The following is a 14,946-nucleotide window of genomic DNA, read 5'->3' on the forward strand; positions in this document are numbered from 1 at the left end:
TATTTATTTATTTATTTATTTATTTATTTATTTATTTATTTATTTATTTATTTATTTATTATTTTCAGGTGCTGCTGGGCGACAGCGGCGTGGGCAAAAGCAGTTTGGCGCTGCGCTTCTGCCGCGGCCGTTTTCCCCTTTACCACGAAGTGACCATTGGTGCTGCTTTTCTGCAGCAAACTGTCCGCTTCGAACAAGGTGCTGCTGCTGCTGCTGCTGCTGCTGCTGCTGCTGCTGCTGCTGCTGCTGCTGCTGCTGCTGCTGCTGCTTCTGCTGCTGCTGCTGCTGCTGCTGCTGCTGCTGCTGCTGCTGCTGCTGCTGCTGCTGCTGCTGCTGCTGCTGATTCTGCTGCTGCTGCTGCTGCTGCTGCTGCTGCTAGTACTGGTAGTGATGTTGTTGTTGTTGCTTGCTGCCGTTGCTGCTGCTTTTCCACGTGTAGCCCTTGGCGCTGCCGCAAGCACCTGCTGCTGCTGCTGCTGCTGCTGCTGCTGCTGCTGCTGCTGCTGCTGCAGGTAACCAGATCAAACTGCACATCTGGGACACTGGGGGCCAAGAGCGTTTCCGCGCGATGGCTCCTTTGTACTACAGAGATGCTGCAGGAGCTGTCGTCGTTTACGACATTACGTAGGTTACCGCTGCTGCTGCTGCTGCTGCTGTTGCTGCTGCTGCTGTTGCTGCTGCTGCTGCTGCTGCTGTGGCTGCTGCTGCTGTGGCTGCTTCTACGGCTGCTGGTGTGCTGCTGTTGCTCTTGCTGCTGCTGCTGATGGCGGTGCTGCTAATAATACTGCTGCTTTCGCTACTGCTGATCCTTTTGCTGGTGCTGCTGCTGCTTCTGTTGGTGCTTCTGTTCCTGCTGCTGCTGCTTCCGCTGCTGCTGCTGTTGTTCTGCCGAGGCAGCAGGAGCTGCTGCTTGCCTTTATCCCCCTACAGCTACAAACGAGTGCTGTGATTATACAACTGATGAGCCTGTTGCTTCTGCTGCTTCTGCTGCTGCTGCTGCTGACTTTGCTGCTGCTGCTGCTGCTGCTGCTGCTGCTGCAGGGCGCCGTCCTCCCTGGAAGCCGTTAAGTTTTGGACTGAAGAGCTGCGGCAGCACCTCGACCACTGCAGCATTACTGTAGCAGCAAATAAGTGCGACTTGCTGGGGGGCCCCTCTGAGGGGGCCCCTGAGCAGCAGCAGCAGCAGCAGCAGATGCAGGAAGCAGCAGCAGCAGCTGATACTGCTGCTGCTGCGGAAGCGGAGGCCGAGGCAGAGCAGTACAAAAAGGATTTGGCCCATGTTAAGCGGGGCGTCGAGGTGCGCTCAGCACATGGTTTAGGGTTTAGGGTTTAGGGTTTAGGGTTTGGGGTTTAGAGTTTAGGGTTTAGGGTTTACGGTTTGGGGTTTGAAGCTTCGGCCTTGCTTTTTAGGAAGTGAAGAAGTTCTGCGCATTAAATCATTTCGCTTTCATCGAGTGCTCTGCAAAGGTCCGTCCCAGCAACTTCAGCAGCAGCAGCAGCAGCAGCAGCAGCAGCAGCAGCAGCAGCAGCAGCAAATGAAGCACGAGCTGCGGCAGCAGCAGCAGCAGCAGCAAGAAAAGGAGCCACAAGGACAACGAGCTGTTGTGCTGCTGTTGCAGCGAGTGCAGCTGGAGTAGTTTTATAATGCTTGGCCATCTCGTCCTAGGGTTTAGAGTTTAGGGTTTAGTGCTTAGGGTTTAGGGTTTAGGGTTTAGGGTTTAGGATGTGTGCTGCAGACGGGGCAAAACGTGAATCGGCTGTTCGAAGACCTCGGTAGGTTTTTCAGCCAGATAATCAGCTAGAGGGTTTAGGGTTTGGGACGTGGAGTCAAGGGTTTAGGGTTTAGGGTTTGTGATTGCCATTTGCTGCTGCAGCACGAGATGTCTTCACACATCTCAAAGACGTCTCTCCAGTGGATATATGAGCCAGCAGCAGCAGCAGCAGCAGCAGCAGCAGCAGCAGCAGCAGCAGGACTTCTCGCTGCTGCCGCGTCCTCTGCTGCTGCTGATTCTGCCCCGGCAACTGTGCCCCCAGTGACTGTGGCTGCTGTTTGCTGCTGCTGCTGCTGCTGCTGCAGCCCTGACGGAGCCAATGCAGCAGCAGCAACAAGCAGCAGCTGCTGCAGCAACTAGTGCAGCAAGTGCTGCGTAGCTTATCTGCTGCAGGTGGAAGAGACTCTTCATGTGCCTTCCGAGTTTATGTTTGTTGTTCGCTTCAGCAGCAGCAGCAGCAGCAGCAGCAGCAACAGCAGCAGCAGCAACAACGCCAGCAGCAGGAACACTAGGACTAGCCAGCGCACCAGGAGCAGCAGCAGCAGCAGCAGCAGCTGCTGCTGCTGCTGCTGCTGCTGCGCATTTTGTCTTTCGCCGTTTTGTCTGCAGTGTTTCGACAGCCTCTGTGAACTTCTCACCACTGCGTCATTTCTATTCAAATATTTATTTTATAAATGTGCAGCAGCTGCTGCTGCTAGTGCTGCTGCTGCTGCTGCTGCTGCTGCTGCTGCTTCTGCTGCTGCTACTTCTGCTGCTGCCGTTGCTAGTGCAGCTGCTGCTGGAGGTAGTGCCGCCTGCTGCTGCTGCTGCCGATAGTGCCGCCTGCTGCTGCTGCTGTTGCAGCTGCTGCTAGTGCTGCTGCTGCTGCTAGTTCGGCTGCTGCTGTTGCAGCTGCTGCTGCTGCTGCTGCTGATAGTGCCGCTTGCTGCTGCTGCTGTTGCAGCTGCTGCTAGTGCTGCTGCTGCTGCTAGTTCTGCTGCTGTTGCAGCTGCTGCTGCTGCTGCAGCCTGACTTCTTAAATGTATTTAGCTTTGTAAATGCATATTTAGAATAACTTTTTAAAATACATTTTAGTAAATAATGATTAAACGCAATCTGCAGAAATGCGCATGCACTCCCAGCAGTGTACGTACACCTGAGAAAAGACAGAATATATTTCATTTAAATAATTTTTTTAATTTTAAACAAAACAGAAAACATAAAAAACAATTTATATTTCTTAATGCAGAATTATTATTTAAATATGTTGGCAATGTGTGTGTATTTAGATCTTGAACAAAACCCTAGAAGAGCGGCTAGGGGCTGTACTTTACTTTAACCCCAAATTAGGGTTTAGGGTTTGTGAACCACTAAAAAAGGGTTTAGGCTGCAGGGTGTGCGTGGCAGCAGCTAAGCGCTAAATGAGGGTTTAGGGTTTGTGCGGCGTATAGTCGGCTAGGGTTTGTGGCGCACTTCGAAGCTAAGAAGGGTTTGAAGACGTGGCTTGCGCGGCCTAAAACCCTAAAAAAGGGTTTAGGGTTTAGAAGTTAGCATTCTCGGTTTTCCGCAGATGCAAACGCGGTTTTCCCCGGAAGAGTTTGGAAAGGGTTTGACAACTGAGGTGTGCGGGCGTGGTTGTGGGAGCTAGGGTTTAGGGTTTAGGGTTTAGGGTTTAGGGTTTGGGCGATTCTGGGGTCGTTTTGGCGCGTTTTTCGAGAATTATTTGGGGTTTTTGAGAATGAGAATGACTGCGTCTCCGCGGAGGAAAAGTTTGGAAATAAATCGGTCTTTGTTGACCACTTTTTGCTTCTTTTTGCCGCCTCCGCGGGTCACTTCGCTCCACATTTCCCGCACGTCCGTCAGCAGCAAATTGCAGTGCCGGTCGAAGGCCTTCACCCGCGCCAGCAGCTTCCGGTTGTTGCGGCAGTTCACCAGCACTTGGCTGTTGTCCAGCACGCACCGCGCCAGCAGCGTCAGCGGGCCCCCCTCCTGCAGCAGCAGCAGCAGCAGCAGCAGCAGCAGCAGCAGCAGCAGCAGCGGCGGCGGCAGCGGGGGGGGCGGGGCGTTTGGGGAGGGGCTTGGGGGCGGCATGGTGCAGCAGCAGCAGCAGCAGCAGCAGCAGCGGGAGTGGCAGCGGGGGCGGCAGTGGCAGCGGGAGGTGCAGCAGCAGCAGCAGCAGCAGCAAGGGAAACACACTGCTGCTGCTGCAGCAGCTAACACCCTGCTGCAGCAGCAGCAAAAGCAACACCAGAAGAGAGTGCAGGCTGCCAGCATGCAGAAGCACCAGCCAACAACACGGCAGCAGCAGCAGCGGCCGCTGCTGCAGCAGCAGCAGCAGCAGCAGCAGCAGCTGCTGCTGCTGCTGCTGCTGCTGCTGATCAGCGGTATATATATATATATAAAACAAATGCATGCATCTAAGACAACGCAGACACTGGCGAGCATATGTGTCTTTATAAGCATCTAGAAAAGAACTTTTTGGATAAAAATTGAAATTTAAAACCAAATTTTGGAGAATTAAATGCATTTTAATTGATTTAAAGACAGAATTTAAAGCAGAAACAAATGAGAAGTTCGAAAAAATAAATAAATAAATAAATAAATAAATAAAATAAATAAATAAAATAAAAAAGACCCACTGGGTTGTCCCTATTCACCAAATGCGGCGCCGCCTTATCCCCGTCTGTTGCCGCCATAATGCCTGGGCCTGAGTGCATGCAGCAGCTCGCGCTGTACGTACACTGCAGCTGCAGCAGCAGCAGCAGCAGCAGCAGCAGCCAGAAGCGGGAGCAGCAGGAGCCAGCAGCAGCTGCAGCAGCGGCGAACCTCAGCTTCACCAGCACCAGCAGCGACAGCAGCAGCCGCCAGGAGCAGCTGCAGCAACAGCAGCCGTAGCAGCAACGGCAGCAGCAGCAGCAGCAGCAGCAACAGCAGCAGCAGCAGCAACACCAACAAAGGTTCCGGGGGCCCCCAGGGGACCCCCGAAACCAATAGACGGCGCCTGCCTCCCCAGCTGCATGCACGCCTGCCCAGGAGCTGCTGCTGGGCCCGTGAAGACCAGGGGAATGAGGAATCTTTAGACTTACTTTTGAATTAATAAATGAGTTAAAATAAAGAAAATAAATAGAGAAAAAAACGAGAAAAAAGAAGAAAGAGGAGCCCCCGCTGGCGCCGCGCAGGCAGGCGGGGGAGGCGCGGGGAGTGCGGAGTCCCCGGAGAGGGTTGAGACTGCAGCAAAGAGGTAATTAATTGAATTAATTTGTTTAATTTGATTTAATTTTAATTTCCAGAAAAGAAACGACGCAAACAAAGCCCAGGGAGCTGCAGCAGCAGCAACACGAAGAAGCAGCTGCCTCAGCCCCCAGCCAACTCGTGAGCAGCCCGGGGCCCCTGCAGCTTGCTGCTGCTGCCTTTCGTCCTTTGTCGCTAGTTCTTCGAGATTAAATGCAACTTAACTGTACTTTTATTGTCAAATTGAGTCAATTTCCCCTTTTTAAGCGCAGCAAAAGCCTACACTTAGCCCCAAACCCGCAGCCACCGCTAGCACAACCCCCTCGACGCCAGCAGCAGCAGCCGCAGCAGCAGCAGCAGCAGCTCGCGGTGTCTGCTGCTGCTTCCCTGAGGCTTTCTCTTCTTCTGTGGGATCCCCTAGAGCCCGCCTCTGACCACTTATCAATTACTTTTAACTCGGAGTTGCTGCGCCCCCTAGAGAAGGCAAGCCGCTGCCGCAAACTCCAGAGGCACCGCAGCAGCAGAAGCAGCAGCAGCAGCAGCAGTTGAAGGTTCAAGGGGGAGCCGAGCAGGCAGCAGCACCGGCAGCTGCTGCGTCTGCAGCAGCAGCAGCAGCAGCCCTTCCTCAGCAGCAGGTTTGTCTGTCTTTGCTTCCGCGGTGTCTTCGTGGCATTTTCGGGTGTATGTACACCTCGCGCTTCAGTGGGTGTGGGGCCGCTGCTGCTGCTCACTATGGGGCCCCCCGTGGCGGAGATAACAGTCTACGAGCTTCCGGACAAAGTTTGTCTCCTCGCGCTTAATTCGCAGCAGCAGCAGCAGCAGCAGCAGCAGCAGCAAGCAGCAGCTGCTGCTGCTGCTGCCCGCCCAAATGGCCCAAGCGAGGGCTGCAGCTGCAGCTGCGGCTGCTATGGGCGGCTGTTGATTCTTAAGAAGGCGGTGCTCAGTGCAGCAGCTGCAGCAGACAAGAGCAGCAGCTGTTCGGACGGCAGCAGCAGCAGCAGCAGCAGCGGCAGCAGCAGCAGCAGCAGCGGCAGCAGCATCAACAGCGAAGAAGACGAGGGCGTGATTTCTTACCAGCAGCATTGCCTGCAAACGGCTTGCGCTTTCGAATCGGCGAAACTGCTGCTGCAGCAGCAGCAGCAGCAGTTCTGTCAGCAGCAGCAGCAGCAGCGCCACAACGCAGACTTCCTGAGGCTGCTGCTGCGGACCCAGCGTGAGCAGCAGAAGCAGCAGCAGCAGCAGCATGACGAGGCTGCAGCAGTGGCGAGCAGCAAGAGGAGCGACGCCTACAGCCCAGCTGCGAGCGACAGCAGCAGCAGCAGCAGCAGCAGCAGCAGCAGCAGCAAAGAAGCTGCTGCTAAGAGAGGCCTCTGCGGCCAAAGCCCCTGCTGCTGCTTTGCTGCCTACAAAGCCTTTGGGCTCTTAGGCGCTGTGAAGCTGCTGTGTGGGGTTTACTTGTGTGTAATTACGGAGAAGACAACAGCAGGGGCCCTTCCCGACATTGCTGCTGCTGCTGCTGCTGCTGCTGCTGCTGCTGCTGCTGCAGCAGCAGCAAAAGAAGATGACGAGGGCCTGGATCCGCTGCCAGTTTTTGCTCTGGAGGGGCTGCGGCTTGTCCCCCTTTTCTGCTGGAAATGGGAAGACTCGCAGCTGCTGCAGCACGCAGCAGCAGCAGATGCTGCTGCTGCTGCTGCTCTCGAGCTGCAGCGGCTGGTCTTCTACAATGGGGCCCCCGGGGGCCCCCGTGTTGCTGGCTGCTGCTCCCCTGCGGGCGTGGACGTGGGGGAGGTGAGGGTAGCAGCAGCAGCAGCAGCAGACAGCAGCAGCAGCGGCGCCAGCAGCAGCAGCGGCTACGCGTCGCCCCCCGAGCTGCTCGAAGTGCAGCAGCAGCTGCTGCAGCAGCAGCAGCAGCACATGAAGCCGCAGCAAATTGCGCAGTTCCGAAAGCTGCTGGAGAAGGAGCAGCGGCTTTGCTCTTTGCTGCTGTCAGCTTTTAGCACAGCGCCTCAGTCGCTGCTGTTTTCAAACTCCATAGACCTTACGCTTTCGCTGCAGCAGCCGGCACAGGAAACTGCAGCGAGGAGCTGCAGGCCATTTCGTCTTCAACAAATTTATGCTGCGGGAGATGCAGCAGCGCGCACGACACGCAGCAGCAGCAGCAGCAGCAGCAGCAAAAGATGCTGCGGTTGCAGCAACAGAAGCAGCGAATGCTCGCGCAGCAGCAGCAAGCAGCGGTTTCTGTTTCATTGGAGGCGCGACATCCGACAGCAGCAGCAGCAGCAGCAGCAGCAGCAGCAGCAGCAGTGTCACTAGCAGCATCAGTGACAAAGCTTGGTGTACTGGCTACTGCTGCTGCTGCTCATCTGCAGCAGCAGCAAACGGCTGCTGCTTCTCCCCTTGGCAGGTTGTACTCATCCAAGGAGGGCTGCAGCAGCAAACTATCATGATCCCCTCTTCGCAGCAGCAACAGCAGCAGCAGCAACAGCAGCAGCAACAGCAGCAGCAGCAGTTGAAAGGTGCTCAGTTTTTCCATTTGTCTGTCTTGGCGCGGCGGTCTCGCTTTGCTGCTGGGACCCGCTTCTACAGTCGAGGCCTGGAGAGGCCCACTGACGCAGCAGCAGCAGCAGCAGCAGCAGCAGCAGCAGACAGCAGCAGCAGTTTGGGTGCTGCGAACGAAGTGGAGTGCGAGCAGATGCTGTGGCGTGTGCTGCCACCGCAAGCCACAGTGCCGGCGGCAGCAACAGCAGCAACAGCAGCAACAGCAGCAGCAGCAGTAGCAGCAGCAACAGCGGCGGCTGCTGCGGCGCCGGAAGCAGCTGAGGCAGCAGCAGTAGCCAGTGCAGCAGCAGCGCTTGCTGCGGACACTGTATCCTTGGGCTTGCCTAGCACTACAGCAGCAGCGTCAGAAGCAGCAGCAGCAGCAGCAGCAGCAGCAGCAGCGCCAGCAGCAACACTCAGCCCCACAGCTGCCGGCTCATGTGGCGTGGGCTCCGCTTGTTTGTCCGCAGGCGAAGGAGCAGCAGCTAGTTCAGCAGCAGCAGCAGCTGCAGCAGCTGCTGCAGCAGCTCCCCGGGGCTCGAAGTGGCGCTTTTCCGTTTGCTGCGCTGCTGTTGTGTTTCTAAGGGGATCCATTCCAGTGTTTTGGAGACACGAAAGTGTTTCAAAAAGACTTTTATTTTCATTTCTGATGCCATCTCCGACGACGTGCATTGACTTGCCTGCTGCTGAGGTGTACGTACACCTGAAGCGACACCTGCGCTGGCTGCTCACGCGCTACCAGCAGCCGCTGCTGCTGCTGGATCTTGTCCGGCAGCAGCACCCAGTGGAGGGCACATTAAGCCGCGCTTACAGGGAAGCTTTGCTGCACTGCAAGGACGAATTCAAGGTGTCTGTACACTCCAGCGCTGCTGCAGCTGCAAGCAGCAGCAGCAGCAGCAGCAGCGCCGGCGGCAGCAGCAGCAGCAAGAGCAACTGCTGCACGCCCGAAACGTGCAGCACGAGCAGAACCTCCCCAGGCCCTGCTGCAGCGGCGGCACGCGGCTCTGCTGCTGACGAGTATAGCTGCAATAAGCAGCAGCAACTGCAGCAGCAGCAGCAGCAGCAGCAGCAGCAGCAGGCACTTCCCGAAGTTACCTACCACATGATGGACTGGCATGCGCGCAGCGAGGCCGATGGCTTTGATGCAGCCTTTGCTGAGTTGGCGGTCTTGGGCTCCCAGCTGCTGCAGCAAACGGGGTTCTTCGTGTTCCAGCGCCAGCAGCAGCAGCAGCAGCAGCAGCAGCAGCAGCAGTTGCTGCTGCAGCGGGGCGTGGTGCGCTTCAACTGCATCGACTGTCTAGACCGCACGAACATAGCGCACGTGTGTCTTGGAGTTGTTGCACTGTACGTACAGCTGAAGGCTCTGGGGCTCTGCGGCCCTGCTGCTGCATGCCCTCACTTCTGCTTCTTGCTGCAGAGCCAGCAAGACGTGTTGAAGGCAGCAGCAGAAGGTTTGCTGCTGCAGCAAACCGTAGCAGCAAAGCGCAAGCACGCCTGGCTGCTGCTCGACGCAGAGCAGCAGCAGCAGCAGCAGCAGCAGCAGCAGCAGCAGCCAAACACCCCGGCAGGCCCAGCAACACAAGGGGCCACAGCAGCAGGGAAGCTGAAGGAACACGTTCAAAGCCCTGAGCAGCCTATTTACGAGCAAAGTGGAGAAGCAGCAGCAGCAGCAGCAGCACCTGCTGCTGCTGGCTCTGCTGCTGCTACTGCTGCTGAGTCCCCACAACAAGCAGCAGCCTCGCGTCTGACTGCCGATGAGCTGCTGCCAGCGTATGGTTTCCCCTTGGCAGCAGCTGCTGGAGAACGGCCCGGCGCAGTCACATGCACAACAGCAGCAGCTGCTGCTTCTGCTGCTCTTGCTGCTGCTGCAGTCTCGCTGCCAGCTTTCAAAGAAAAAGCAGCAGTTGTGAGTGTCTTGGGGGCCCTCTGGCGCGGCATTGGCGACAACATTTCCATCCAGTATGCTGGTTCTCCGGCGCTGCATGCAGCGGAGTTTGTGCAGTGCCCAGTTCGTGCTGCTGCTGCTGCTGCTGCTGCTGCTGGGCAGCGAGACCAGCAGCAGAAGCAGCAGGGGGCCGCCATGCGCGCCGAAGCAGCAGCAGCAGTTTGGGAAAAAATGATCAAGGGAATGAAGGAAAGGCCCTGGATAGCTCAGTCAAGAACCAGCGCGCTTTATGCTGTACAGCGGTGCGTTCATTGCTGCTGCTGCTGCTACTGCTGCTGCTGTAGCTCTGTTGCTGCTGCCTTTGTTATTGCTGCTCTTTTGGCTGCTGCACTGCTGCGCCTCCCGTTTGCTGCTGCCTGCAGGTACGTCAGCAACAAAGTTTTCGACACGGAGCGGCAGCGCGCTATTTATTTGCTGACAGGAAATTTCCGGCCATCTCTGGAGGGTCCTGACTTGCTTTCATTGGATTGTTCGCAGCAGCAGCTGCCAATGCATGCGGAGCCAGCAGCTGCAGCAACAGCAGCAGCAGGCGAAGCAGCAGGAAGGGAACTCCTGGAGGCTGGTGGTGCTGCTGGTGCTGCTGATGCTGCTTCTGTTGCTGCTGCTGCTGCAGCAAGGCAAGCTGCAGGCGCTACCGTGGCTGCGCTAAAGCCTGCAGCAGTCACCTCTCCGACGAGCGCACAAGCAGCAGCAGCAGAAGCAGGGGAGGCAGCTGCTGCTGTTGCTGCTGCTGCTCTGCAGCGAGACAACAATGAGACCTTTCAGAAGCTCAGCAGCTTTCTTTGAGAAGAATAAACAGATGCTGCGTTTCTTATGACCCCCAGGAGAGGCAGCAGACCTAAGTGCTGCCTCGAGCTGTTAGGGCATGGGCTGGGTCTTCACAACTTTTCTTAACAGTTTTTCTGTGTTTGCATGCCGTTTTGTGGGTAGCAAAAGGAGTAGCAGCAGCAGTAGCAGGAGCAGCAGAAGCAGCGGCAGCAGCAGCGGCTTCTTCTGCGGCTGCTTTCTCACAGGTAAACGTTGCTGCTGCTTGCATGCACCTGTGAGCTCCTTGAGAAACCAAGGTTTGGGCTGATGCGTAAGTTCGGGGTTTGGGGCTTCGAGTTAAGATTTAAAGTGCATTTAGGACTTGTGTAGCTGCGTGTGAACTGAGGAGGATGTGCAGTCGCGTTTCAGCAGTTTCAGCAGCTAAAGATGAATAGATTGAGTGAATTCACAACTCGGGTGCAAGATTGCAGCGAAGTCTTGCATCTTGTGAAAATAAAGTTTCTTGAATTCAGCCTTCAGACTTTAGAATGTAGCAGGTTTGCTGATACCCTCTAGTGAATAGGCTTGACGGACCTTTGAGAGATCAACATTTTCAGCCCTCGAACGAAGCATAGGAATTCAAGTGTGTGAGCGAAAAGCGCGTACTGTGGCTGGCTTTAGAACTCGAACCTCAGGCGGTTTTCACGTAGCTTGGGGGTTGCTGCCCGACCTAAATAGTTCTATGGCTGTTTGCTTTCCTTTTGGAAGAAAGTCTCACGCAAACGTTGCTGGGCTCAGCCCTACTGATCCTCTGGACATCACCTTCAGGTGGCTGTGGGGTTTATTCAGCTCACCTGAAGTGAGCTTTAGTAGGAGCCGTTTCTTCATTTTAGTGCAGAAGCAGGGAGGAACCTTATTGGATCTTCTAACATCAAAAGGCTGATCGATTCAGGTGCGGCTTGATGGCGGCCATTTCCCACAGCCAAAGCCACAGTTGGTGCTCTAGTTACAACCCCCAACCCTCAGGTTGTTGAAACGAAGTTTCATACGGGATTTTAGACAGAGCAACTGGCAGTTTCCTGGGTGGATTTCTGTTTCGGATCTGCCCAACTCAACTGTTGAAGCTAATAATTCACTCTGCACAGCCTCACTAATGGTTGAGGTGAATTTCCCTTGAGTTATTTCATGCTGCTGCATGGGCAGTTGTTTGCTGCCACAAGGATGTGAAATCTCGTAGCGAAGAGCAGCTGGAAAAAGATCCGCTATCCTTTTTGCCCATGTTTTGCATCCATGGAAATAAGCATGAAATTGTGGATTTGCAGCATGGTAGCCTTCTGAGCTGTTCATTAATGAGAAACATTTGCTGCATGGAGAGTTAAAGTGACTCCTGAAGTGATCAGTTCTACAGGAAGTGCACGCCAATATTTGAAGTGCTTCATTCGCGTTCTTTTCTGACTTCCTGCATAACTTCGCATAGTTGCGCGTTTTCGTCACTTCAGCTTTATCACTGTAAAATAGTGGCCTCTTTTGAAAGCGCTTAATGCCTTCTATGCCGATGTCAAAGAGTCTAGCAGGTATATGCTTTTCATCTGCGCGCTGCACGTGATGCCAGAGAACTCTCTGAAGCAACGTCCCCATTCAAGTGCTTCCATTTGGCATGTAATTCTTTTAGAGTCCTGTGTTTCAAGGTGGAGCCTAGGAAGCTTTTCTCTCTCTTAAGCACTGCCTGCCCTCTTATGAGCAGCTAAAGTAGTCTTCATGCCGCTCGTTGAAAATGTCTGAGAAGCAATCCGTATCAGTGTGTTTGCTTTTCTCCGATTCCTTGATTGTTGGTCCTTCGTTTTCCAGTTCCGTCCTGTCATCCATGCGCCACTTAAAAGCCGCATTTTCCAACTCCCTCTATCGCACTTTCAAGCCGATATAGTATTCTCCAAACAGCTTCACTCCTGCGTATTTTGCGCGGAAAGTAAATAGAAATATCTGCAGCGAATGGGTGGTTCTGTCTACTGAGTTTCGTTCGAGAGCTGGCACAGAGGCCACGAGTTCAGTTGCTTGTTTCCTATCTCAAGGCGCATCTGAATAACTGTAGGTAGCTCAAGGTGTAGTGAACAAAATAGTAGAGATGTTTTTGTGCATGTTACACCTGCTGTTCTTCAGAGCCGCAGTAGGGGTTAAGTATGGCGTGGGTACTGCAGCTCAGAATAGGCGATGCTGTGCATCAAGGTGCCAACAACCACCTGCTGCAGCTGCTCTTGCTGGAGGAAGTGCTTTTGCCGGTGCGTTTCCGACACATTAGCTTCCTTTGGTAAGACTTTAATAGAAAATGCAGCTGTGCGAGCCGTGGCTGAAGGAGTCGTCAAACGAAGTTCAACGGTCCGGACTGCACGTGGAATGCTCGCTTGCCCTGTGAATTCAATAGCTGAAGCCGCAACGTGCGCTCGGGCAACAAACCCTGCAAAAGAATGCAATTCTGCAGACTGTCTTGAAAGGTTGTGTGAGATAGATGGGATGCGGGGAAAAATGACGCGTTTTGAGGTGCATGCTGTCCCAGAGTCATTGCCAACACGTCTCCAGCCTACGAGGTCGATCAGCAGTAGCTATTGCATGCTTTAACAGGGTCCGTTTGTCTTCTTTAACAAATAAATAAATCAGCTCGACACATTTTATTGCTTTTTCATGCCCTTTCCCAGATGAAAGGGCAATGAGCTGTGGACATTCACAGCGCTTCCCCGAATCCATCCCATCATTCAGTCGTTGCTGCCGAGGACGAAATTCAAAACCCCATACAGATCCTTCAATGACACAGAAGAGCTGCCAAAATATACCTTTTCTTTTTATTATTCTTTGCGTATGGCTCCAAGCCCTAACGGAGCGTTATTTCAAAAACGTCGAACCCAGTGGAGTGCGAAGAATGTGAGCAGCCGGTCAGTGTCATCGACAGAATTGGGTCTCAACACTGAGCTGCCTGGTGTGCGCGTCCCACAGAATTGGCCGATCGAGCCCATCAGATTTTGAATTCAAAAGAAACAGTTCTTGCTCAACAGGGTCTCTCAGGCACTGATTTTCACAGCTCTCGTGAACCCAGCCGGCGCTTATCTGCAGATTTCAGGAGCAAAAGCGGTCAATAATCTCGCCAAATTACTGATAGAATTGCATGACTCAAATAAAATAATACATCTAGAGCTTAAACTCAAGCTGGGCCCATTTAGGCGCCGTTCTCCTACAGTGAATGCATCTGAAATATCGTTGCTTGGCACCAGTTCGCGCTGTAGTTTCGCGGCAGCGGTGAAGCCACCCGATGACGCGGCTATGGTTCTACAAATCTTGTAGAAAGGAGATTTGATATTGATTGCATTTTGTAGAAGGATAAAAGCGCCTTACAGATTCTATTCAATGTGCAATACCGGAGTGGGACATCCACCAGACCCCGCGTACAACGGAGCAGTCAACGGCTGCACGACCTGATTCATTCATTGAATATCTTCATATCACCTTCCAGGTATCATTCTATTTTTAGTTTTCTGGGAATTTTGTCACCTGGTTTCAGGAAAGGGGCTCATGGTCAGCACGCTAGGCGAGCATCAACGTAAAATTACAGTGTCAACATGCCAGCAGCCCGAAAAGCCGACAGCCACAAAATCCGACTCCCTAAGTATCTCAACAATTCGTTAGACTTTTGATTTTTTAGTTTGAAGCTTTTATTGCTTTAAAGGCTAGAATTATGCGCATTGATTGCTGCTATCGATTTGCCAGTTCAACGGGCTCCTCTGACATAAGCCGCACTTCGTTTCGCAATCCTTGTCAACCAGTCCAGAGACTCGGGAAAACTACTCACTTGGGTCTTCTGTGTCTCGTTTCCCAATCAAAACATGAATCCATTTTCCCCACAGCATGCATTCTTTCTGAAAATGTCCCGTATGCCACGATTTGTAATCATTTCTACTTCACTCGCAGTGGTCGCACTGAACGGCGCTGACGGAGCAGAAGGCGTTTTTGGGGTCACTTCTGAAGCATCCTTCCTTGAAAATGATGTGCCTGTCAGGCATGAGGCCGTCTTGGGATCCTTTGACAGACATCCGCGCCATATTTCTCAGATACTGGCGCTTTCAGCCCTGATGGTTGTGCTCGCCGTGAGCTTTGCAGTTGTTCAGTGCTACAGCTACTTAAGCAGGTCGAAACACAGCAACCTCGGCATGGAAAAGAGAAAACTATCCGAAAACGCCGACAATACGGACAAAGATAGCTGTTCTGTAAGTTATTCCTGACCGTCAGAATGGCCTGTAAGGCCTCAGGACCGGAGTCAGCAGTTTCCGTCAATTTTACAGGGTATATGACCACACAAAAGAAAGCATGAAAACAGGGTAACATAGATGCACTTTGGGAGATGTCGTTTTGTAGGCAGTAGGATTTCGCCGTGCAGAGGATGCTGCCTCACAGTGTTGTTTTTCGAAGCAACAGGGAGGGGCGTGCTTACACGTGCTCGTTTGTGCACCGTATGACTTAGGAACTTGGACTTTGCCATGTCGTTCTCACCGAGTATATCAAATAAAATAGGGTTGGCATCTGGTGTCGTCAGGTTTTAGTTACAGATACCTTGTTGTATTCCAGTTGACTCCGTTTGGAAGGGCTGTGAACGGGCGAGGCGATAATAGGAAGGCGTCGTCACCTCTAATTGTATGCCTTCCTTCACCTATTTAAGGCATTTGTAACTATGACGCCGTATTTTGAAGATGT

At 53.6% G+C, this 14,946-nt stretch overlaps 3 protein-coding genes across 3 annotated transcripts in view; all 3 read left to right on the top strand.

The window, feature by feature from the left end:
• The window catches only part of ENH_00020190 (GTP-binding protein, putative), a gene marked incomplete at both ends in the record, with an annotated part of 2,477 nt that extends 840 nt beyond the window's left edge, over positions 1 to 1,637 (top strand). The window contains 4 exons of the mRNA XM_013584523.1: positions 69 to 198; positions 513 to 624; positions 1,042 to 1,297; positions 1,392 to 1,637. Of these exons, the coding sequence (XP_013439977.1) occupies positions 69 to 198; positions 513 to 624; positions 1,042 to 1,297; positions 1,392 to 1,637 (744 nt within the window). The remainder of the gene's footprint in view (positions 1 to 68; positions 199 to 512; positions 625 to 1,041; positions 1,298 to 1,391) is intronic.
• Positions 1,638 to 3,495: 1,858 nt separating this feature from the next.
• ENH_00020200 (hypothetical protein) lies at positions 3,496 to 4,831 on the top strand (the record flags this gene model as incomplete). The annotated part of the gene is made up of 2 exons (XM_013584524.1): positions 3,496 to 4,135; positions 4,473 to 4,831. The coding sequence occupies 2 exons, from the start codon at positions 3,496 to 3,498 to the stop codon at positions 4,829 to 4,831; spliced, it is 999 nt and encodes a 332-aa protein (XP_013439978.1).
• Positions 4,832 to 5,714: 883 nt separating this feature from the next.
• On the top strand, positions 5,715 to 10,251 carry ENH_00020210 (hypothetical protein, conserved; the record flags this gene model as incomplete). The annotated part of the gene is given in 3 exon segments (XM_013584525.1): positions 5,715 to 7,292; positions 7,297 to 9,707; positions 9,828 to 10,251. Coding segments are annotated over 3 exon segments (4,413 nt in total).
• Between the last annotated feature and the right edge of the window lie 4,695 nt (positions 10,252 to 14,946).

This window comes from Eimeria necatrix, genomic scaffold (assembly GCF_000499385.1).
Source record: "Eimeria necatrix Houghton genomic scaffold, Enh_scaff168, whole genome shotgun sequence".
Lineage (NCBI taxonomy): Eukaryota > Apicomplexa > Conoidasida > Eucoccidiorida > Eimeriidae > Eimeria > Eimeria necatrix.